General features: G+C 42.4%; 1 protein-coding gene across 1 annotated transcript in view; it reads left to right on the top strand.

Annotated features, from left to right (window-relative positions):
- Positions 1 to 14,817, top strand: part of IL6ST (interleukin 6 signal transducer) — a 27,822-nt gene extending 13,005 nt beyond the window's left edge. The window contains exons 8-15 of the mRNA XM_018562679.1: positions 2,787 to 2,994; positions 4,601 to 4,786; positions 5,869 to 5,970; positions 8,240 to 8,386; positions 9,055 to 9,195; positions 10,497 to 10,593; positions 12,138 to 12,219; positions 13,990 to 14,817. Coding sequence (XP_018418181.1) covers positions 2,787 to 2,994; positions 4,601 to 4,786; positions 5,869 to 5,970; positions 8,240 to 8,386; positions 9,055 to 9,195; positions 10,497 to 10,593; positions 12,138 to 12,219; positions 13,990 to 14,643 — 1,617 coding nt within the window. The 3' untranslated portion in view covers positions 14,644 to 14,817. The remainder of the gene's footprint in view (positions 1 to 2,786; positions 2,995 to 4,600; positions 4,787 to 5,868; positions 5,971 to 8,239; positions 8,387 to 9,054; positions 9,196 to 10,496; positions 10,594 to 12,137; positions 12,220 to 13,989) is intronic.
- Positions 14,818 to 16,998: the final 2,181 nt, after the last annotated feature.

The raw sequence follows: 16,998 nt of genomic DNA, 5'->3' as shown, positions 1-16,998 counted from the left end.
ATTGGAAGAATAGGTCACCAGCACTCCAAATAGTTAAAATGAATAAGTCCTTTTTATTGGACAATGGTGTCACAAAAATCAAAACAGAGCCGACGTTTCGGGGCTGCGCAGGGTCCCTTCCTCAAGGCAAGAGATGTGACCATCTCTTGCCTTGAGGAAGGGACCCTGTGCGGCCCCGAAACGTCGGCTCTTGTTTGATCTTTTGTGACACTATCGTCCAACAAAAAGGACTTATTCATTTTAAATATTTGGAGTGCTGGTGACCTATTCTTCCAATTGTGTATTTTGCACAGTGCCATCCGTGGAGTTACTGCAAGCACCATCTTTGTTTATTGGCCGGGACTGCTGAAAGGTGTGCGGAGAGTATCCTCACCAATTGAAGTCTACATAACCTTTTATGTATTTGCTAGGGGAGGAGTAAAGGGGTATATATGATATACGGTGCCATGTCACTGTCCCGAAGGATGCTGTTCAAGTTACAATCGTTGCCTATAACAGCTATGGTGGATACAGAGTATCAGTTGACTGACAGCTTTAGGGGCTACTGATACCACATCCAAGATGGTGTTCCCCACTAGTTGTCTCAGGGATTTTGGATGTCTACACAGTAGAGGCTTTTACAGGGGAATAATATGCATAAAATATGTTAAATGCATATAATCCTATGGGAAGATTTTTGTTGAAATGAATGGTCTCATTAAGATAAACCCTTCCACTATTTAGAAACGACCATAATGTGCCTGCCGTTACCTATGTGTCACCCCAGAACATGCAGACATGTGTAGCCTCCATGATTCCTGCAATGCTCTGTGTCTGAGTGGGTAGCCACAAGGCCAGGCCACTGATACATGGAGGGTAGGATGTTGGGTTCTTTCTGAGTTGGGGCCGGTTTTGAAGGGCTTTGAGCTTGTGCCGTGGTGCAAATGTGACATCAGTTTGAGACACATCTGACATCATTCAAAATTAATTGACTCATCGTTTTCACTTGCAGTTGACCTTCTTTTGACCTGCATATGAACTGCTTCAGGGGAATTTGTATTTCCATAGACTCGTATGGGAATGCAGAACCCATTTAAAGCAAACAAAAGCAGTCAACACAAGCACTTTGTCAGATCCTCCATTACAGTTTTGAGAGAGAGACAGAAGAGGGACACACATTGTGTGATTATTTATATATATATGTATGTGTATTTTTACCACAAACATTTTTCATTTATTATCAATCACACTTACAGGTAATCTGCAATGTTACAGTATAAATCATTGCTGACGCAGCAGCCAGTCTAAATATTATAAAGATATTACTGGTAAATTAACATAAAGCAAGTAGATTTGGTGATTTCAAAAATAAAACTATTTGGATCACAGAAGGAACATCTATTGGAACCCTTTTATGTAGTATTGTCTGTACTGGGGACCTTTAAATTGGCCCTGGAGCAAGTCGTGTATTGAAGGTTGGGTGATAAAACCTACAAAACAGTAACTATTAGGGGGACAGCAAGGGAATAGAGCGGGAAGGTTATCCCCCTAAGGGGATTATGTTATGTAAGGGTACAGTGGAGGGTGTACAATGGCGCAAGTAGATCGGATGAGTTTTCCTCTATTTGTCTTATCAGGGTTTATCAAGTCGTTAACTGGGTTGGGTCAAAGTGTCGTGGTCCGATTAAGAGATCCAGGGCCCCCAAACCCTTTCAAACCTGGTCTAAGTGTCCGACAAGATTTCTGTTAGCTGTTCATTAATCATCGCATTAGGGATGCGATTTTTAAGGGTTAGTTCACACCAGAAACTGCATCACAACTGTGCGTCTGCACAGTTGCATTGCGATGCGTTTTTGATGCAAAATTTTGATCCCCCTGCATGTCCCTGGATGATGCCTCAATCAATTCTGTTTTTGTTTTGTTTTTTGTATGCAGTCCATTGCGTTTTAGTGCGTTTTGATGCGTTTGCACTGCGTTTTGATGAGTGCAGTTATATGCAGGTAAAATAGGACAAGCAGTACTTTTTCTGACTGCAGTTGAACGGACTGCAATGGTGTGAATTAGACACAAGAAAGCCCATAGGAAAGCATTGGGATGTATTTTAACAGCAGCAGTTGAAATAAAAGGACTGCATCACAAGTGCATATGGTGTGATCTGGCCCTAACTCCCAGGTAGCTGAGCACAGGGGATTTCCAGGAACTGGCTATAGTTTGTTTAGTGGACATGAAGATGTGGGAAATTAAATGCTGCTGATATTTTACACATTCCTGTTATAGGTGTATGTAGAAGCGCCTCCCATGGGTTTACCTAAATTACATCATAAAACAGTGTTGATTAACCTCCCTGGCGGTCTGATTATTTAATTATTTTTTATTTTTTTTTCCCTGTTATTTTTACTTTTGAAATTCCCGCCGGTTCTGCCCCCTTGCGACGCGGACGCTCGCAAGGGACGGAACCCGGAAGACTGATGCTGGCATCGGCCGGAGGACACCGTGCTGCTCGAGGGACAAGGTAAGTAACGCTGTAATCCCGAGTGTGGCTCGGGGGTTACCGCTTATGGTGCTGAAAATTAACCCCGAGCCACACTTGGTATTAACGCCAAGGAGGTTAAGGCATAAACTCTGATCCATAGGTTTTTATATAATCTAGATAATTTTCTCATTATACACATACGTTTTAATACGTTTATACTGTGACTGCATGTATGTGTAAGATAATAGTTATTAGGGAGATTCACAAACGCATAGGAAAGTTTTTGGAATTTCACTAATGATAAAATCTTTACTTTTGTTTTTCTTTCTACCAGGATTTGGAGTCTTACGCTAATGGAAAAATATTGGGATACAACCTAACTATTAAAACAGCCAAAGAATTAATTGATGCTTTCTCTATAAATGATACACGGTGCAATGTCACTGTCCGAAAGGATGCTGTTCAAGTTATAATCATTGCCTACAACAGCTATGGTGTCTCTCCTTCCTCTAGTCTGGTTATACCATCTGCCAGAAACACAGGTATGGGTTTACTGCCACTTTCTCATCACCTTATTTATAATGTAAGAATATGAATTCTGCAGTATTGTTGGTTCAAATGGGAGTCCTCCGTTTCTGGCGACCTCCTTCTACAGCTTTTAGGGCTCTCTCAGGGCAAAGGCTCCAGTTACAGATATTTTTCCTACTGTGGAAATTTGGTATCACAGTAACATCATTCATTTTTGTTTTGTGGTTTATATACGTTTTAATGCTTATTTTATAATGAGTTAGGAATATTAAAGGTCTGGGTCAAGAAGCAAGATGAGGCCCACTAGCTACTTAAAGGAGAACTATGGGGTTAGGGCTTTTCCCCATAGTTCTCCTAAGGGTAACGGGAGGACACAAACTAGCGTCCTCCCGTCACCCTAAGCTCAGTATACCGCGAGCTGCAGCTGGCGGTATACTGAGACGCCGCAGCTGAAACGGATCCCGACAATTATGTCTGGACCGCCCAGCTGCGTGAGTGACAGCTTGCACTGCCTATCTAGAGGCAGAGCCAGCTGTACCCGCCCCCTCCCCCATCCCTTCCGCCAGACAGCTCTGAAGGATCGGAGGGGGGAATCCAGTCCCTCCCCTGTCACGGCTCTCTGCCGTGACAGGATCGAGAAGTGAGCGAACGCCGGTATGTGTTCGCTCACCTCCCGATCTACTGAGCCGACCTGTGACAGTTTCATTGTCGCATGTCGGCCAGAACTAGGAGGATGAGTGAAAAGCACTCGCCTCATAGTTCTCCTCCTTTTTAAGTGCCTGCTGACTACTGCTATAGATCTGACTGTTACATTGTACATTAAATTGTCAAAGAAAGAGTGGAAAAAATATACTCTAAATATACGGGTCATAGACTCCATTTAAAGAATGGGAATATTTTACGAGTGTGTGTGTGTGTGTGTATATGTATGTATATATGTATGTATGTATATGTGTGTGTGTGTGTGTGTGTGTGTAATATAAATATATATATATATATATATTACACATACATACACTATTTTATTAGAATTGAATATATTTTGCAATGTTAAATTTTTAAATGTCTCTTTGCACAATTATTATTATTTATTTTTTTTACTATTGTAGAAGTGTGGAAAGGTTAGGCCCTCTGTCAAGTTTTAATTGCCGTCTATGTCCCTATTTGTATTGGTTCCATTGTCACCAGAAAAAGACTTGAGGGGAAATCTTTCAGTAGAGACACCTGTTCTGTGACAACTGTTAGGGTAGTTCCCTTCACTTTCTGTTGCATTTTCAAAGCAGGTAATGATGGGAAATTTTCCCGAGACTAAACAGACATGAATAAATACCAGGGCAGGGGTCTTAACCTTTCCTACTCTATCCAAAACTAAAAATAATGGCATTGTATACACTTTAAGGTTGTATCCATTGGCAGGAATATTTGCCCATACACACCTTCCCAGCATATGTTGCCTTTGCTCCCTCTCCTTCTCTCCCCGTCCTATAGCTTTTCCTGTCCTTTTATACAGAATGATAACTTGACAGTTGCTATTAATACAATTCGACTATAATTAGATCTAGACTGTTGGATTGTAATACGTGGTCTTCTTAATCTGTATATTTCGTATTTCACATACAGTGACCCTTTCTTCTGAAATTGATGTAAAGGCGTTTCCTAAAGACGGAAAGCTTTGGGTAGAGTGGTCCGCACCGACTAAACCTTTTGTGGGTTATGTAATAGAATGGTGTGCAAACCCAGATTCTGAGGGCTGTAAAATGGAATGGCAACGAGAGCCAAGTACTGTCAATGGGACATTCCTGAGAGGTAAGACCAGTTTAGATTAACATTTGTCTCTCTAAAAAGGTCCAGTGTTCTCTCTAATGGTTTTATACCACAAATGAGTGATTGTCCCAAGAGTGTTCCAGTCATTTTTTATTATGTGACGCTCTCTTTTCATGTAAGGTTGCCTCAAAGCCTTTACCCCCTTTCAATAAAAATCACATCCGCATTCAGCTCTGCATGCTGATATGAAATCATCTTACATTCATTAGTTACACAAACATGTTTTTTCTTTTACCCCCCATGTTGTTGTTTTATAGCAGAGTTGTAGTCAGAGCCACTAGCCCCTTATATTACTTAGCCAGTGGCAGACATTCCCTCCCTATTTCATGGCATGCACCAGTAGAAACATTTACAGGGTTATTGACAAAAGGGTGAAGAGTTTGCAGAAGTGAACAATCTAGGACAACATACAAAAGCTGATTTGGAAAAATTCTCCAATTCAGCTCACTTTCCAGTTCATCTATGTTATCCTAGATTGTTCTCTTCTCCTGCCTTCTCCAAACTCTTCACGCTTTTTGTGGATAACCCTTTAAGTCCCTGTGTATAGATAGATGGATGCAGTTTAAGATTAGCTTTTCAGATGCCCTGAACTCTTCCCCGGTCTAAAATGCACAATTGGTGTCGGATGATGAACAACTTCCTTCACTTCTCAAAAGGCATCACGAGTATAGTGTAGGCTGTGTCCTGCTTCTCACCTGCTGAAAATGTGAGCTGTTTCCAAATCTACAGGACAATGGAAGGGGGTCCCAACATTTGTTCCACCCACGTCCCATTTAAATGGGCCCCTAAATCCCAGAGGGCACTTAAGTGTTAGTAATGTATAGGAATACTTGTACATTCTCCCACTGGCAGATCCTGCCACATGATGCCACTCAGGGCACTTCTGAGAATGTAACAGACCTTTGGCAGCATTTAAATTTAAAGACAATTAGAGTTGTGTTAACATTCTATAGAATTTGATTACTTTGCTGTGCTTGCTATCTTTCTCTTAATTGTTTTCACTGTATATTTTACAGGTTTCTTGTGTTTTGCATTTAATGCAGTTTTTGCTTTTTTCCTTCTAGGTGACCTGAAGCCATTTGTATATTATATGATCAAAGTTTATCCCCTATATAAAGATGGCCTTGAAAGACCAAGATATGTGGCGGCTTATCTCCAGCAAGGCAGTACGTAATCTATTACATGCCAAATAGTGTAGACATACTCTGCATATGAACTATCTCACACGGAAGTGCTAGATCCCAATTATCTTGAGTTTTCTGGCTTTTCCAGCACGATGTATGTCAGTAAAACCTGATAATTTTATATAGTCTGCTTTTAAGATGCAACATAACATTAAAAAATTTTTTTACCAGTCACTTCTTGGACTTATCAGAGCTAACAAGCCTAGCACAGATGTGCGCACACTGGCTGTATTATTCTGTTTTTTAAACGGCAATTGAGAAAACATGCATGGGTGGCCAGTGAGCTCGTTGAGTGCATGTGATCCAGCTGTTATTATGCAGCATAGATCACAGGCAAAATGTACAGAGCAAATCAGAGTGTCCTTGTACCTTGTGATCGCTCTGAGCCAATCGGAGTGATCACAAACATCAACACTTCCTGCATTTACAAACATTTAGCCCTCCCCTTCCTCTCACAATGGAGTATGTGGAGAAAAACGGATTGCAGGAAGGAACAGGATCAGCAACAGCAGATTCAATGTGGAGGGTTTTAAAATGCCACTGACCACCAATAACTACATGTTTCTTCATTTCCCCAAAATTGTAAAAAAAAAATGGGTAAGTGTGGTGGTGTTTGTATTGTTCTGGCATTATTTGATGTTTTAAATGAGGGGATTTAGTTTTTTCTTCAATATGTTTGTCTTTTTTCCCCTCGTATAGTAAGTAATAAAAACCCAGAACTTATCAGATTCCATATAAGAAAGCTCGGTCTCGGAAATGATATAAAATTCCTTTTGGTTACAGTGTTACATGACAAACTATCGCAGCACTGAACTGTGTCCTGGTAATGAAGGGTTGGGGGGATGGGTACACGTGACTTATTAAATTTTTGCATATAAAACATACTTTTTACAAGTTCAGCAAAAAAACCAATTACAAAACTTAAGGTGCCCATACACTGGCCAAATTTCTGACGGTGTTTATTGTACCGGTCAAAATGCGAGTGTGTGGGGCTGTCGGCTCCCTTTCAGCCGGCATTCTTGGATCAGCTGATCGAAGGAGATGGCTGGAAAATCTTTGTGCGATCAGAGCCCGCAGCCAGTGAGCTGTCCGCTCTGATCGAGTATTGGTGGCACCTGTCAGAATACAATGAAAACAGCGGCGATTCCTCGATGGACACGCTGTTTGTGTTTTGGAGAAATCGCGTCAATTTCTTTCGTTCAGCCCGCGTGTTGAACGAACAAAATTGACATGTGTATGTCCAGCCTTAGTCTAGTTGACTCATTATTGTAAACAACATGTATCAGAACAGAAGCATTGTACATATACAGGTTTGCATAATTAGGTGTGGGTGAGAGGTCAGAACATAAAACACACAATCAGGGATAAAAAGCATAACAAATCCAGTCTGACATAGTGGAAGTAGATTATATGCCAGCCAAGGGCCCCGAATTTGGTCTAATTGTTGTGTACAGCCTCTATTTCATATGAGTCTATGTAGAGGTAACATTTGAGCGTTTTTTACCAGTCCCCCAAGGTCAGGGAAGAGGAATCCTTCCAAGTTAGCAGAATAGTTTTTTTTTGGCATAAAAAAAGAGAATGTGCAGAAAGTGTTTAGTGTGACAATTGATCTGCATATCCTGCAATATTTACAAAAGGCTATTATCATATTGTGGCTCATTCACATGGCTGTTATTGGCTGTATACTGCCCAAAATAGCATATTCTGTGGCCGGTACAACTAGGTGTTCAGCTGCGGCCACTAATCCTGTACTAATCAATGGTAGGCTTAGAGACTCCGCAGCTTTCTGCATGTATACACGCATGTAGTGAATACCTGCGGTGACATGAGCAGCCCTGGACACAGTTTGCATACAGAGCTGCTCATCTGTCACGATCATTCTTTGAGTGATTTACATGCAAACAGCCGTGGACAGAGTCAGCCTGGCATTTGACTTGGACGGGCTTTTGAACAGCTTTTCAGTTTCTGGAGTAATGGGATCTCCTACATCTAACTCCTATGTGCCACATGCAGGGATTCAGGAGCATTCTGTCACAGCAAAGCACAAAGATTTAAACTTGGCATTTTGAACAAAATGGTTTATTTCTAATGCATGGCCATCATGCACTGCTGACCTCCATCTGCCCTGCGGTGAATAGGCCTGGATTATGCACATAGACCCTTGATTATAATGCTGATGTTAATTAGTAGCCTTGGAAATATAGAGCAGTGCTCCTTAAAATGTGATTTGTCTTCATTTTTATATCTGCAGCTCCCGAGGAAGGACCTACTGTTCGCTACAAGTCAGTGGAGAAGACGAGAGCAGTCATTGTGTGGGAGCCGGTTCCATTAGAGAAACAATATGGTTTCATCACTAAATACACACTGAAATATGAAGCCAAAAACGGCCCAGAGAAAAGTAAGTACGTTTCTAACCATAGAGACAGAGAAAGCCTGGTCCCTTCCTAGACAGAGAGAGCCTGGTCCCTTCCTAGACGGAGAGAGCCTGGTCCCTTCCTAGACGGAGAGAGCCTGGTCCCTTCCTAGACGGAGAGAGCCTGGTCCCTTCCTAGACGGAGAGAGCCTGGTACTCTCTTACATGGGAACTTAGTCTGTAACTTTTGACTTACTAAAACCTCTACAAGAGGAGATTGCTGTCTGAGGATATGGAAAGGTTTGATTTTTACCCTGTAAATGGCTGCTCTTCTTCCTCAGCATTGCATACCAGAGTGGGTTGGGAGTGCAAGTAAAAGCTGAGTTCTTGTAATACAAAGCAAGCTCTCAGTACCTTGCTATGGGTCTGTATAGGGGGAGAGCATAGACAAAAAGAAGAGCAGTACTTCAAGACATAAACTAGTCTCTCTATACACATTTTATACTGCTAGACCCAGTCTGCCCTTTTTACCTGAGTGATCCTTGATGGAACAGGCAAACCATTTTTAGGATGGGAAAGGCAAAGGTGAATGTGTTCATTTTATTGCATTCCACTATTTGTATATGTTAAAACGGTATAACTGTTTTTTTTAATATGCTTTTTATTTGACTGAAGTTCTTGTTTTATAATGCAGGGTTTGCTTTGTTTTCCAGCTGTCACACTAAATGCCACTCAGACGGAGTATACGATGACTTCCCTAACCAGTAACACGGTATATAGCGTCAGTGTGAAGGCCAACACTGAGATTGGAGGGAAGGAAGGCTTACCGTTCACGTTTTCCACCAATAGGTTTGGTAAGGATCATCCATGCAGAAGGTTCTGTGCAGAGATTGGGGCGTGTCTAAAGGAGGAGCTCATTACCTATTGCAACCAATAAGATTCTCCTGTTCAGTCTTTTTATATGATGCTGAGCAAATGGAAGGGGAAATATATCTGCGGCGCACATGAAATCCAGCTCTTCCTTAAGACCGTTTGATAAATAATATCCAGCCTGGTATTAAAAGACCTCAAGTACTGATGACTTATCTGGTTATAAACAAAGTAGAATGTGGAATGTCAACCTTTTATCAAAACATCTCAAGGGCTATTCACCAAAGGGTGAAGAGATGGGAGAAGGCAGGAGAAGGGAACAATCTAGGACAGCATAGCTGAACTGGAAAGTGAGCTGAATTAGAGAATTATTCCTTCTCCAAACTCTTCACCCTTTGTGAATAACCCTGCTAATATATATTGTAGTAGACCTGTCATTGAATCCTACTTTACTAACAGCAGTGTTTAAGAGAAAGCACCCCATGTATATTGACTGAGAACGGACCTTACTCTTTGTTTCCCTGGATGCCTCCAGCCTGGCTGCATTAAATGAGAACTATGGGGTTAAGGCTTTTCCCCATAGTTCTCCTTTAAGAAAGCAAGGCCACATCTTTGGTTGGGGTTTAGATCTCTGAAGTTCCAAACTGTCCCTCAGTCCAGTAGGGTAAATTGCTGCTTTAGAATGAATGCATTTAGCTTAATAGCCTAAAGCAAGGGTAAGCAACCTCAGCACTCCTGCCGTTGTAGGATATAGGAACCATGAGGCATTGCAATACTCTGACATCCACAGGCAAGACTCCCAGACACATAATGGGATTTGTAGTTTCACCCTAGCTGGAGTGCTGAAGTTGCCTACCTCTGGCCTATAGGAAGCCCTCAATAATGAACCATGAAGGCTGTCATTGCAGACTTCTCATTTGTAGTTTGGCTGTCATTCTCATTTGTAGTCTGGCTGTCATGCTCAGCCTCTTGCGACGAACTTCTGCCTATGATGATTTGCATACTTTTTCTGGGTCGATGATGCAGAATGTATTGAAGCCAGAAGCTCAGCATGCAGCCAGGTAACGTATTAAGAAGGAGGCAGCAATGGCAGCACCATGTTTTCCCAGGTTTACTTTAATCCACACTGGTGCTTGGTGCAGCGCTGGCTTTAGCATGGACTGCAGTATCTGCTCCCGTTTCTCATGGGAATTGCCTACATAGGTTCTTTGACTGCTGGAATGTGCCTTTGATTTCCACAGGAGCCTTTACTGTACTTACTGTACTTCCCCCCTTCTCTTTGTAGACACTGGAGAGGTTGAAGCAATCGTGGTTTCGTCTTGTATTGGTTTTCTGCTACTTGTGCTTGTTGTTGGAGTCCTGCTTTGTAACAAGAGAGATTTGTAAGTATTCATTACAATGTAGTTTTCCCCCTGTGGGGACTCGAATGACTGCGGCGTGGTTTACATTACACTAATTATGTTTCTCATCATTGGATGGAGTCTCTCCGCTAGTACGCAGTCCTCCTGGGATATCCCCTCCATGGAGCCTCGTGTGCTAATCAAATCTACCACTGTGCTGAAACATTTGTCAGCGGGTGGTGGTCTGATTACAAGGACAAAGCTCAGCGATTGCAGATGATTTCTATTACCTGTTCTCCTGCTTTATATTACATTTCCGGCATCTATTGCACTCCAGCTAAAAGGGACATATCAGAGGTGAACACAGATCTATGTTCCAGGAGGACTTTGGAGTAAAGTAGTCATATTGTATATTTAATGGAAAGTAATGAGCCCCCATCCGGGAACACCAGCTGGTGAGAAGAGGCTTTAGGCTTTCCTAGACCTCTGGTGCCCCAAGAAAACTGACCTCAAATTCATTCCGTCTTCTCTCTTCCTTTTCCAGCACAAGCTCTTTTCTTACATTTCTTCATTTAGGAGATCCTCAACCCTCATAATATGACTCTTAGAAATTCAGAATAGTAACTAATGTGTGGGATTCTTGGAGACCTGCCCACAGTCTGTGCCCAGGTACGGTCATCCACAGGTAATGGCAGGCTGTGCCCGGTGGCAGCTGTTGTTGGATTATACAGCACATTCGGCCCACAGGAGTCTCCTGGAGGAATTCATGTGATCCCACCCCCTTTGTAGGTGCAAATGGGGCTTTTGTAGCAAGGTCTAGTACAGTGTTTTTTTATGCATTAATGAAATAACCAATCAGATCATGGAAAATTAGAGTGTGGGAATTTCCCAGAATCCCATGCTGTGATAACTCTTTATTGATCAGGAAGCCACAGAATAAAGACATGGGGAAGTGGGGGTAAGGCTGAGAATATGTGATATTGATATCATCCCCACACAGCTCCCTCCTCATGTATCACTGGTCCCTCCCTTTTTTAGATTGCAAGCCCTCAGGGGCAGAGCCCTCTTTACCATCTTGTCTTGAATTGTATTGTGATTGCAATGTCTTCCTTATATTGTAAAGCGCTGCACAAACTGTTGGCGCTATATAAATCCTGTATAATAATATTGTGAACAAGGCACCACTAGGACTTTATAAGCTTGTGACCAGGCTGATGAATGAAGCATCACCAGGTTACAACACTTCCTTTTTTCCCTACATGATGAGTAATAAAAGGATCTCAGAGACATTCCGAGAAGTTTGAACCTGTCTGTGTGCAGTAATGAGTGCTTGTGACTGTTGGAAGTCTGGTAATGCACCTTGAGGAGATATGTGCATGGCTTGGCCCTGTCCCAGTTCTGGTTCTGGGCCGCAGGATCAGTTTGTCTATAGATTACATTGAGGTTCAGCTCCCACACTTTTCTTTCTAATGTAGAATGAATTCTATTGCTGACAATCATTTACTTTAGTTACATGACAGAAAATGTGGCACCTTATGTTGGATCTGTACTGTACAGTATGTTAATTTTTGATTTTCTTTTTTCAGCATTAAGAAACACATTTGGCCCAATGTTCCAGATCCCTCAAAAAGTAACATCGCGCAATGGTCTCCCCAAACTCCAACCAGGGTAAGTTTTATGGGGTTTGCTTGTAAAAACAAATGCAAAAGGTAACACAATGACATCACCACGGGTGGCCAGTTAGTGCTTAAGGAACATCACTTGGCTGTCTTTGTTGCTGAAATCCAGATTTAGCATAAACTGTGTTTTTATTTTGGATAATCTTCAACACCCTGTCTGTGGGGGACAGATGTCTTCATGCCTCTAATTGCTGGGAGCATAAAGCATATTTAAGATGGCCCCTCCTGGAAATTTCTATTAAGTATGTTGTAGCTGAGCTTGTTAGACCCAAAAGTTTGGTTGCCTCTGCTAAACCAGAGCATGATGTGGCCTAAATGGTGCTGTCGGTCATCAAGGTTTAGTGAACTGGGGGGGAGGGCGCCTTCCCATTGCAAGAAAAGGTGAAGGAGTTCTGTTTACTAACTGCAATAGTTCTATATTGTAAAACCATAGATGGCTATAGATACTATAAATGTTTACCTTTTGTGAAGGGCTGTCTGGCCTGTGTGGGGCCACTATAGTGTGTTCCAGCTCTCCCACATAACAAGGGATGGGGACGAAGTCTAAGAGGAGGGTGGGGAATAGGATTTGTTCATGGATGGGTCCTTCTCCCCTGATGTCTCCAATGGAGCCTGTATAGCTTCACTACAAGTGATGACCTTGTACTGGAGCAAGTGTACAGCCTGAAAGCTGGGGAATGGCAGAAGCGTCTGAAATAGGCCTCTGAGTTTCATCAATCATGTTGTATTGAGGGAATGTACGAAGTGACTTCATGTGTTACACTAGCCCAGAAATGGCAGCCTCTGTACTTCTACCAGAACATGTCTCACTTCTATGAACTAGATTGTGGAACAAGCTATTACCATACAAGTCTAACGGAACATGTTGTGACTAACTCTGTGAAAACCTTAGTTTCCTGTCCGTCAGTGATGTGTACATGCGCTGCCACTGTTGCACAGTTAATATTTTGGATGTACACAATGCAGTTTAAAGCAGAACTAGACTCTGAACATAAAACATTGCTTCCTCTTTCCCCATTAGTTGTCTGTGTACACTGTATGGTGCATATGCAGTGCAGTGTACATGGCCAGGTACAGATACCAAGAATAGGCCGGGTGCTGGGGAAGATGTACTAGAAGGGGAACCCCGAATAGGCCGGGTGCTGGGGAAGATGTACTAGAAGGGGAACCCCGAATAGGCCGGGTGCTGGGGAAGATGTACTAGAAGGGGAACCCCGAAGTAGTGGTGTCTGAGATGCCGGGGGCCACATATGTGCATGCTTACACATTATGGCAACAGCCCGCACGGTGGTTCCATTCCTCTTTTAATGCATCACTCTGCCTCTAGATAAGCAGAGCCCGCTGTCACTCACGCAGGATGGTTGATCCCAACAGTATTGTTGGGATCCGTCACGGCAGTGGCGCCCTCAGTATATGGCAGGCAATAAAGCCTGCCATATACTGAGCTTTGGGTCACGGGCGGAGGTTAGTATATGTCCTCCCGTAACAATAATGAGAACTGAGGAAAAACACTTACCCCATAGTTCTCTTAAGTCAAGGAACTGCTGTGGCAGCATGACTGTATAGAAGGGACGGGGATTAAGAGTACAGGGGCAGATGCAGGAGGAATGGCTTTGTACATAATGTAAACATAACTAAGAACATAAAAGTGGCACCTTCCAGTACTTCCCTCTTGTCTGACATATTGTTTGCTATGAGGTGACAAGCACACACTCATTATTGTCACATATGTAAAATAACATTGTCTCGGTTTCTGCAGCATGAACCAAAAGGCCATCCCTTCCAGGACGGTAGTTTTACTGACGTCAGTGTGGTGGAGATAACCGCCGATGAGAAGTCTTCATACAATAAGCAGGACCTGAAGTCCGTGGATGTGATAAAGAAGAACACATCGGAGGGCCTTAGTAGTGGTATTGGAGGCTCTTCCTGTCTGTCTTCCCTGCAGTTGAGTATTTCAGACACAGACGAGGTTGAATCGGGTCAGAATACATCTAGTACTGTCCAGTACTCTACAGTCATTATCAGCGGTTACAGGGGACAACAGCCAACTGCTGCCACCCTACCAACTTTCTCTAGGTCTGAGTCAACTCAGCCACTGCTCGAGTCTGAAGAGAGGCCAGATGAGCAGCAGGTCTTGGAAATACCAAACCAGTATTTTAAACAAAACTGCACTCAGGAGGATTCCACAGGCCGGCTACAGGCCCTGCAGCAGGAAAACCTTTCTTCTCCTATACAGGAGTTGGGTCAGAGCCAGCATCTAGCTGGGCTTGGCCATGAAATGGACCTCGGAGGTTTTAATGCTGAGCAGAATGTGAGTTTTGAAAGTGAACCATCAGCGATGAACATTGAGAGCACGGAGATAAAGAGCTATTTACCACAAACTGTGCGGCGAGGCGGCTACTTGCCCCAGTAGACTTATGGCAGAATTTTAACTTTATTATTAAACCCACCCAAATGAACATATGAAGGAGACTAAGCTAGGCCTGGTGCATGACTGCTTCACCTTTAAACCCGTTATTACCAAAGAGATCGTTGCCGTACATTTAATGTTCTGATTCAGCATGAGTTATCATTTCTGTTTCCTGGAGGACTTTAGAACATTTTGAATTGTCCATAACATTGAAATGAACTTGCCTTCTCCATCAATCATGATGGATTCAATCTGCTTTTATGCAAATTTTGAGTTCCAGCTTATGATGTCACAAAGCTTTATTGATGCATGATTCTAGAATACACAAGTTCTATCCGGACAGCGATTGCCCATTAGCAGTGCATGTTCAGTTATACGCATGGTAACAATCTGTAAGAACATGAGTGATGACATTTTATATATAATATTCACAAAAAGCATCCCATGTGTGAGCTGGTACAGCCAATAATTGATCATGTGGTACAATAGTCTGCCCATTAATGATGAAAATGGAAGATTTCCCAGGGTGAGAACAGCCTATCAGTGCTAATGGTTTTATTGAGGTTCAGCAGTGCTCATGGTGTCCCATATGACTTTCCAGAAGCCAGATCTATCGTCTTCCAACATAGAATGTAGGTGTCCATGCCTGCTGAGCACATCTTGGATGTTTTTAGTGCAACATTTACAGTCAGCACTGACCCTGGTCTTCCCCAGAGAGATCGGGGGAGTCTTTCAGGAAGTGTTTGCTGGTACAGATCATGCTCATTCATTGTGCCTCGGATGTGGGCATGCATTAAATGCTCCTAATGTTATTCTGCAAGCATATTCAGGACGGCATTCCATCTTGTAGTAACCCGGGCCAACTAGTCAAATCTTTCACTGTCGTCAGATCAGCTAAAGAATGATCTATAGAACTGGTTGTTATGCTGTGTGGGTTAATTACAGGAAACCTGTAGACTGTTGTGTCGGCTTCCGAGTCATTTTATCTCTGCCATGCAATGTGTTTTAGTGTTTCACACACCTGAACTGCATGATTGTTCAAGGTACATTTCCATGCCTGCATACTCGTTCTGGCAGCGAGTCACTAAAGGTGCCCATACACCTTACGATTATCGGACGAAACGTTTCGTACGACGGCCCAAACCTGCCCCAATCAAAGGGTTCAATCAGCGGTAGTTAAAAAAAAAACACCTGGACGACTTGCGGTATTTGACCGCAATTATTTTCGTATGCGCAGTGTTAATCGTACGACTTTTGACGGACGGAAAACGCCACCAACCATGCGAACATCGTACAATCGACTAAAGTTTTCAAACATGCTTGACCGTCAAAAGTCGTACGATTGTACAGTATTGTCGGTCAGGCACTCAATTCACATGTTACGATTGTCGTTCGAAAAGTCGATCGCACGGATTATCGTAAGGTGTGTATAGGCACCTTTTACTCGGAACAAGTGCATTGGAGCACATTTAAATACAAGTCGGCAGAGACACAATCAACAGGCCTAGTTTGGCAGAATTCATTACAGTCCCCAATCCAGTCATTTATAATGTGTTTGGTGACTACACCAGCGAGAGAGGCTGAGAAATGGTGCCGTCAGAAAGCAGGTCCCGGTTATGAAATACATGTCACACAAAGATTCTTGCACTTGCCTTACTGTATCAAGATTGAGTTTAATAGTCCTTTCTATGGTTTTGTATACTTCAGGGCATACAGAACTTCCAGCAGATTTGTCTTGCACACATTTGGGAGAAGTATATCGGCTTTTAGGTAGTAGCAGTATTAATGGAAAGGTTTTCAGTTCTGCATGACAGGTCTGCTTTACACCAAACTGGTTAAGATGACGGTCTAATGCATGCCCCTGTTTTCCTGATAGCGCCATAGTACCAGTCCCAGAACAGGACAGCTGAACATTTAGTCTAGCAGTATCCAGCCTTCCATAGATCTGTATTCAGACTACAGCTTGCAAAAGGATATTGGTTTTAAAGGTCTGTTTTGTCTGCCGTACGTGCCTTGTATGGCCTCTCTCCAGAAAAGAATTGGTGTGTAGGAGGCTTTCAATACTGTATATTAGTGTCTGTGCATTTTTGTTTTATTGAACTGTACATGTTGCTCCTAGTATATACAATGTATACCATCCTTTTAACATGAAGCATTATAAATAACTAATATGCAATAAATGTTAGGGTTCTTTTTTTTATTTTTACAAGGACTCTTCAATGCCCATATCATGAATATATATATATTTTTATAGTGTTCTTGATTAACGCTTTAATTTATTTTTTAATACGTATTCTCAATCCATTGCCACACAATGTACAATAAGTTTTTTTTGTTTACAGCTGACACTGAATTTCT

Source organism: Nanorana parkeri, unplaced genomic scaffold, assembly GCF_000935625.1.
Source record: "Nanorana parkeri isolate BGI_ZX_2015 unplaced genomic scaffold, ASM93562v1 scaffold591, whole genome shotgun sequence".
Classification (NCBI taxonomy): domain Eukaryota; kingdom Metazoa; phylum Chordata; class Amphibia; order Anura; family Dicroglossidae; genus Nanorana; species Nanorana parkeri.
This window is presented reverse-complemented; position numbering and strand designations above follow the sequence as displayed.